The following is an 8,326-nucleotide window of genomic DNA, read 5'->3' as shown; positions in this document are numbered from 1 at the left end:
TCATCCCAAATGGTTTCTTGCCACGTTGGTCTCCGTTTTTAGGAACATTTTGGATATGAAAACGACGACCAATTATTTTGTGCGACGCAGCGAGGGATCCAAGCCGTTAGGAAACAGAAAACGTTTTCATCAGGCAGAGTTAGGGCGGCCACCCCTTCGGGTGGGGGCCTTTGGGGCTTTGCGTCCGAAGCGGGATCGGACGGAAGAAGAGTGTGAGCAAGATGAACCTGGAGCTGCTCGGTGCGTGGGGAGGTGGGGGGGGGGGGGAGGGAAGGCGCTTCGATCGCTGCTTTTTCCTTAGGGCTGCGGGTGCGTGGACGGGGCAAGCGGGGGACGATGAGAAGACGGGCCCGTGGGATAAACCGTTTGTGGGTGGTCAAGCAAAGCGGTGTTGGAAGTGGCTCGGGGGGTGGAAGGGCCGCTGGGTTGCTTCTTGGACTGGAACGCGGGAAGTTTCGGGGTTTTCGGGGGAGGGGGGCGTGCATTTTCCCTCGTCCCGTTTGCAAAAGCTGCCCAGCGATGCGAAAACGGCGGGAGGCTGCCTCCCCGTCGCTCCAAAGGGGGAAAAAAAAAACCATTTGTTTTGATTGAAATGCAAGAGAGTCCAGGCAGATTTATGCCGCCGGCGCCTACATCGGACCCCGACCGACCCGGTTTTCATTGGTTGTGAATTTTGGGATTGTTGTGGATGGGCCGGGCGATTTCATCTTTTCCCCTTTTGCTGCTTACACACCCACCCAGAAAAATCCATTATGGGTAGGAGGACACCCACCCTTGAATATAATGTCAGATTACTTCATTGAAGTAATGAATGAATTACTATGAATGTAAAGGGGGCGTGCAGAAGCGCACCGTCGTGCCTACCGTCCCTGTCCTACCGTCCCCGTTTACTTGTACTCATTCCTAGTTCATGTCCGTGTTTATACGTATACCTGTTAACTGGTACATGTTCGACAAATTAAATAAATAAATAAACTTTCGAAGTATTGTGTGCATGAGTTAAGAAATGATTTGAATAGTATAAATTTTGGTCACCACGATGTAAAAAAGATGTTGAGACTCTAGAAAGAGTGCAGAAAAGAGCAACAAAGATGATTAGGGGACTGGAGGCTAAAACATATGAAGAACAGTTGCAGGAACTTGGTATGTCTAGTTTAATGAAGAGAAGGACTAGGGGAGACATGATAGCAGTGTTCCAATATCTTAGGGGTTGCCACAAAGAAGAGGGAGTCAAGCTATTCTCCAAAGCACCTGAGGGTAGGACAAGAAGCAATGGGTGGAAACTAATCAAGGAGAGAAGCAACTTAGAACTAAGGAGAAATTTCCTGACAGTTAGAACAATTAATCAGTGGAACAACTTGCCTCCAGAAGTTGTGAATGCTCCAACACTGGAAGTTTTTAAGATTGGACAGCCCTTTGTCTGAAATAGTATAAGATAGTGGTGACTAATCTTTTCTGGAACGAGTGCCCAAAGCGCACGCACGAACCCCCCAAATGCAATGCACACGCACTCTCCCCCCCTGCAAGCACCCTGCGCATGCCCAGCAAAGACCCAAAGACCAGGTCTTCGGGTCTTTGGCCGGCGGGAGGCACACATGCATGTATGGTGGAGCTGAGCTGGGGCGATGGTTCGCGTGCCCACATCGAGGGTGCTGTGTGCCACCTCTGGCAGGCGTGCCATAGGTTCTCCATCACTGGTATAAGGTTTCGTGCCTAAGCAGGGGGTTGGACTAAAAGACCTCCGAGGTCCCTTCCAACTCTGTTATTCTATTCTATTCTATTCTATTCTATTCTATTCTAAAGTATGTGATAAAGGAATATCTGGTAAAAGCCTCGGCTTCCTAACATTTTGAAACAGACAGTACATCTTTTTCTAGACTAGTTAAAGCAGTCCTACTGTACATGCCCATTTCAACTGAGATGAAGTTACAGCTAACGGATTTGGACGATAAATTAGAATTAATGGACTTTACTGGATAATTATTTCCAAAATGGTCTGTCAAAAAAAAATATTTGTATGTTTCTAGATTTTTTAAAAAAAATATATTATTAATTGCTCCCCCTTAAGGCATAACAACATCTCTACTGCAATGCTCTCTACATGGGGCTCCCCTTGAGGGGCACCCGGAGGCTCCAGCTGGTCCAGAACGCAGCAGCGCGGGTAGTGATGGGAGCAGCATGGCGCTCCCATGTAACACCACTCCTGCGCGAGCTGCACTGCTCCCGGTGGTCTTCCGGGTGCGCTTCAAGGTGTTGGTTATCACCTTTAAAGCGCTCCATGGCATAGGGCCTAGCTATCTTCAAGACCGCCTGCTGCTACCGACGACCTCCCAGCGACCCGTGCGCTCCCACAGAGAGGGCCTCCTCAGGGTGCCATCAGCCAAACAAGGGGGAGAGCCTTCTCTGTGGGGGCACCTACCCTCTGGAATCAGGTGCCCCCAGAGATAAGGAGAATCCAAGACCTCAGTGCCTTCCGCCGTGCCCTTAAAACCCACTTTTTCCAGCAAGCCGGGCTGGCTTAGGAAGAAATTTTTTAAAATTTTTAAATGTTTAATTGGTTTGTGGTTTTTAAATTTTGGGCCAAATTTATATAGATTTTAATTGTTTTTAATATTTGTATTTCATGTTTTTAATTCTGGCTATGCACCGCCCTGAGTCCTCAGGGAGAAGGGCGGTATATAAATTGAAAAATAAAATAAAATAAAATAAATAAATCTCATTTTTGAAGATTTCTAACTTTAAGAAGTACTTTAATTTTGATGATGATATGGTTATTGGAATCCAAAGAGTAATTTTGAATATAGTTTTGAGATTCCTGCAGCAAGGAATTTATACTTTGCTCTTTCAAAAATAGTAAATATTGTTTAATTTTACCAGTATAAGATTTTAAGATTTTCAATTCAAAATATATTAAGTTACTTGAACCTCATTGCTAAAACTACCTTCAGTTTCTGGATAGCATATATAATATTGTAATGCATGCTACTGATTCATAGGTCAGATTTATTATTTCAGCACATGCCCCTATCATTAGATCTTCAGTAATGCAGCATGCAACAAAAAGGAGGATAGCATTTTTGAATTTCCTTCATAATTTCTTCTTCTTTTTTTCAGAATCCTTTGGGCAGAACTATCCAGAGGTATATATGTATATGCATTTACCCTTGTATAAATATTTTGTACTCTTGTTTGTGACTATTTTACTGGGCTAGAAAGGAGAATTTTTGGTATATGCTCATACACATGAAATAGACTGTCTTAAATCTTCAACTTATTACATGAACATTGCGACAAGTTATTTATTTGCATGAGACATTTCATGGAGTGAAGTAACATGGTTATGTAACCTATACATGAAGCCTCTCTTTTTTTTTTTTATCCCTTTTTTGTTTTCAGGAAGCTGATGGCACGTTGGACTGTATTAGTATGGCTCTTACATGTACTTTTAACAGATGGGGCACTCTTCTAGCAGTGGGTTGTAATGATGGCCGAATTGTCATTTGGGATTTCTTGACAAGGGGCATTGCAAAAATAATAAGTGCCCATATTCACCCAGTTTGTTCATTATGGTAAGGAATTATCCTAATACAAATTTAATTTGCTTTGTGGATGATACGCCTGCAGTTGAGCTCAGAACTCTGCATGCATTTATTATTCAATGTTCATGCATTTCAACTTTTATTACTGGAAGCTACCATTCAGGGATGTGCATAGTTGACAGTTAGGCAACTCAAAACTTTGTGTGAAGCTTACATCAGCAGCTGCACCAGAAAAATGAATTGGAATGAAGTGTCCAGTATTTTGGGTAATGAAAGTTGTTCCAATAAAAATGTCAGTGACCGCTTCAGCTGCAATTTGATTCTCAAACACATATGCAGTAGTTTGTTTTGATACCAGCTAATAGGTGATACATAAAGATGTGTTAAGGCTGTAGTGTGTGATTTTTCCATTGAACTTACAAGGCATTTGGTTCTTTAAATGTTTTTGGAAATCAAATTTAAAGTTGGAGTGCTGCAGAAAGCTTGTCAACATGAGGGGACAATGAGGTCTGTATTGAGAGGCTATTTAGATCTTTCTCTTTCAGTTGGAGTCGAGATGGTCACAAGTTAGTGAGCGCATCAACTGATAATATGGTGTCTCAGTGGGATGTTTTGACTGGTGATTGTGATCAGAGGTTTCGTTTTCCTTCTCCTATTCTGAAAGTCCAGTATCATCCCCGTGATCAGTAAGTAATATTAACACCTTTTTTAAAACAGTAGTAATCTAGGTAATTTCTTTGAAGTATATTCAAATTATAATACTTTTTCGTGGGTTGTAGTAGTCAAACCTTTTTTTTTTTTTTTTTTACTATGCAGCTTAACAACTGAACAAAAACAAAAAATGGCTAGGTTGGGCGTACAGTGTTATCACCACTGTAGATATATTGGCTCCAGAAATAAAGTTTATCTGAAAAACTGTGGGTCAGTGCATCAACAGGGTGATAACATTGAGATCTAAGGTTCTCAGAATTCAGTATTGTTTAGATGATAAAGATCTTGCTTTTCATTCCCACTATCAATATCTGTGTTTCTCTTGGTAGTGAGTCTAGATATTGTTCTAAACTTTGTGCAGAATTTTCCTAGGATTTTTTTTTCAATATACATTTTTCTTAAATACATATGGAAATACAAATATACAAAATTTCTGAATCTGGCACTTTGAGGAGATATGAGTTTCCCTGCAAAGTTCACATTGCCCCCATTTTGCTGTTGTTTATAATAGCCGTGAAAGCCTGGGTCTTCATCTAGGCCTTTGATGAGAGAAAGTGAGACCCATTGCTTCATTCCAGTTGGTCTGTTTGCTTGTCATCTTTTATCTTTATCGTTCATTACATTTTTTGTATTTTCTCTGATTGTAGTGAGCCATCTGGAGTTGAGAGTCAGGCAGCATACATTTAAAAATTATTAAATATACTAAATAGCTGTCCACCTGTTTATTATATTTAATACATACATTATTAATTATAATAATTATTTCCTGTGCTGGCATGCCAATCTACCAGGAGGCAAATTAGCAGGCATGGAGTCTTCTTTAGGCCTGAGATAAATAGGCTCAGACTCTATAACAGCAAACTGTAATAATACAGCCTTTGAAAAAAATCCTTTTGCTGCATCTTTGAGGTCAGACCAGGGGTGAAATGCTCCCATTTCGGACCTGATCGCCTGATCCGGTAGCGATGGCGGCGGGTGGTTCGGAGAACCGGTAGCAAAAATCCCTGTGGCCCCCCCCCCCCATCATGCCCAGCTGAGCCGCACAATCATCAGAGGCTTTTTTTTTTTTTACTTTTAAAAGCATTTTTTCTACAACCTCTTCCAACGAAAAATTACTTTTAAAAGTAAAAAAAAAAAGCCTCTGATGATCGTGCGGCTCAGCTGGGATTGTCAGGCTTTTTAAAGCATTTTTTTCTGCAATCTCTTGGCCGAAAAGGTGGTAAAAAAAATGCTTTGAAAAGTCTCTGACGATCCAAGCTGAGTTGCCTTATCATCAGAGGCTTTTCAAAGCATTAGAAAAAATGCTTTGAAAAGTTAAAAAAAAAAAAGTTTGCCACGCCCAGCCAGTCACATTACCCCCCCCCCCCACACACACACACACCAAGCCACGATCACTAGTTTCAATATTATTAGAATCATGAGTGATAGTATTCCTTACTATCACTTAATTGTTTCTGGCTCCATTTCTCCTCATTCTTTTCATTCCCTAGCCAGATCATATCAAATATCTTTACTGGGTCACTATTCTGCTGAATAATCACTGTTACATTTCATGGGGGTCTAACCAGAAACTTTCCTCATTAGAGAATGTCATCTTTGTCCTTTTGTTTTATTGGTTTCTTAGATGACAGGTGGAATAAAAGTGAAATGAATGAATAACTGTGTATGGGGAAACGAAAACAAATTTACCAAATATAAGAATTGTATTAACTGTTTAGAATATGAATGATACTGAATTAATTTATTAATCCTGCTTACACTTGTTTATGAGTACAAAATATGATTCTTTTTTTTTTCCAGAGGTAAAAACATACTTCCCTTGTTGTGTTTTTCATGTTTTTGAAGATGCATTGCTTGGTGTTTGAAAATTTATTTGTTTCTTGTTTTTCTATTTCTTTAGAAACAAGGTGTTAGTATGTCCGATGAAATCTGCGCCTGTAATGCTAACATTGTCTGATTCGAAGCATGTTGTCCTACCGGTAGATGATGATTCTGATCTCAATGTGGTAGCTTCTTTTGATCGACGAGGAGAATATATCTACACGGGGAATGCTAAAGGAAAGGTAAGAAATAATTATATTGTATTGTTTGTTCTATAACCTAAACCTGTCTCAAAGGTAAACCCCATGGAAGTAAATGGAATTTTTATCTGGTAAATAAAACATAGTTCTGCAGCAGGGATATAGTCCTTGCTCACTTTTCTCGAATTAAATCCCATTGAATTCAGTGGAGCTTTTCATTAATCACAGAGGATTTTGTTTCAATGATGAGACATAATGTGTACTTTGGACACATTATGCATAGACTTAACCCTCTGGAGAAGTCTATAATGCTGGGAAAGATGGAAGGAGAGAAAAGAAAGGGATCACAACAGTGGTGGGTTTCAAATTTTTTTACTACCGGTTCTGTGGGTGTGGCTTGGTGGGCGTGGCATGGCTTGGTGGGCGTGGCTTGGTGGGTGTGCCAGGGGAAGGATACTGTAAAATCTCCATTCCCTCCATTCCCTCCTGATCAGCTGGGACTTGGGAATAGACTTGAGACTTGAGAATAGATGGGGCCAGTCAGAATTTTTACTACCGGTTCTCTGAACTACTCAAAATTTTCGCTACTGGTTCTCCAGAACTGTTCAGAACCTGCTGAAACCCACCTCTGGATCACAAGCAATAAACCATTGGAAAAGTTGGGGACAGATCTATCTGTCAGTAAAAGTCAGCATTGAGTTGATGAACCATAATCATTCCATATCTTTAGCCACACTAGTCACCAGTTTGTTTGAAGGTGTGTTGAATTTGCAATATGTCCACTAGCTGTCACTCAATTAATATTTTATTGCTCAAAGAGATATCACACATTCATGAACAATAGATCACATGCAGAACACATATACTACCCTACTGCATTGATCAAAGATTCTGCATGACTACTGTCTCAAATGTTTAGGTTGGGCTATGTCTTGTTCCAGAGAATTCACAAAACAGTTAATCTGTCTGTTACTTGAGGCCTCTATAGTAGAATTATTAGATGAAGGTCTGCCCCAAAACAGATATGTATATCAACAGTTCAAGGGTTTAAGGGTAGTGAATATGGTGACATAGGATAACAGTCAAGCTTTGCATAAAGTCAAGTATGGCTTAGGGCAGACTATTAGTTGAAGTATTTTTAGCACTTTACACAGAGACTATTATACTTTTAAGTTGATAGTGGGAGCTATTTTAATCAGGTACAATAGCCTAATCCCAAAATTGACCATTACACTCAGTTTGCTTTTTGAGACAACCTGGAAATCCTTTGCCTTTTGGTTCTTTGATTCTTGATCTGTTGTCAACACATATTCTCACTGTCATAGTCTGGACAGTCGATTATATGTTTAGGATCAGAGCTAGGAGTTATTTTGGTCTTAGGATATAGCTTTTACGTTTCAGTTTGTATTGTCTAATTGTCTGCTCCTTTTTACCACAGGCACGGAGCCCGAGAACTCTTGCTTTTACAATCTTCAGGTTTTCACAGGAAAATACATACATTGGTTATATTTAAAAGGGAGGGAGAGAGGGAGGAAAGGCTAGTAATATTGAGAAAAGATACAGTGTCACATTGTGATAAAATATCCATTGTGATCAGTTCCAAGGAAGATTCATCTTCACTTGGTAATATATTAGATCAAGGTATCTTGTACTTTTTAACCGGATATTGACCAGTATTCTTAAACTGATTTGAGGATCAACTATATATGAAATGTTACTACAATTGAGAGTTGTTGCCAAACTAGCAAATGGTGTTATTTACTGGTTTTGACACAAAATACTGATTATCCAATGATGGGGTTCCTCCCACCTACCCTCATTTTCCTTATCAGAGGAACAGGAAATATTAAATTGGTATAAAATAAGCAGATTTGAAAGTAGGTTGCATAATCTATTCCAGGGGTGTCAAACTGGATTTCTTTGAGGGCTGAATCAATATTGTCCTCTGCGGGCCGGCCGGGGGAGTGTGTGGAGATGGGACAAACACCTCCTTCAGCACTCTGCCGGCAAAAACGGAGCGCAGGGGGGCCATGCACCCCACCCAACCCGTGCCCC

At 40.5% G+C, this 8,326-nt stretch overlaps 1 protein-coding gene across 7 annotated transcripts in view; it reads left to right on the top strand.

The window, feature by feature from the left end:
- The first annotated feature begins 195 nt into the window (after positions 1–195).
- The window catches only part of RBBP5 (RB binding protein 5, histone lysine methyltransferase complex subunit), a 29,662-nt gene continuing 21,531 nt past the window's right edge, over positions 196–8,326 (top strand). For all 7 annotated transcript variants that reach the window (XM_070939772.1, XM_070939778.1, XM_070939775.1 and 4 more), the window contains exons 1-5: positions 196–240; positions 3,115–3,140; positions 3,397–3,569; positions 4,085–4,225; positions 6,151–6,313. In XM_070939772.1, coding sequence (XP_070795873.1) covers positions 222–240; positions 3,115–3,140; positions 3,397–3,569; positions 4,085–4,225; positions 6,151–6,313 — 522 coding nt within the window. In that variant the 5' untranslated portion in view covers positions 196–221. The remainder of the gene's footprint in view (positions 241–3,114; positions 3,141–3,396; positions 3,570–4,084; positions 4,226–6,150; positions 6,314–8,326) is intronic.

This window comes from Pituophis catenifer, unplaced genomic scaffold (assembly GCF_029215685.1).
Source record: "Pituophis catenifer annectens isolate HBS135680 unplaced genomic scaffold, rPitCat1.0.hap2 SCAF_3, whole genome shotgun sequence".
NCBI classification, from domain to species: Eukaryota; Metazoa; Chordata; class Lepidosauria; order Squamata; family Colubridae; genus Pituophis; species Pituophis catenifer.
This window is presented reverse-complemented; position numbering and strand designations above follow the sequence as displayed.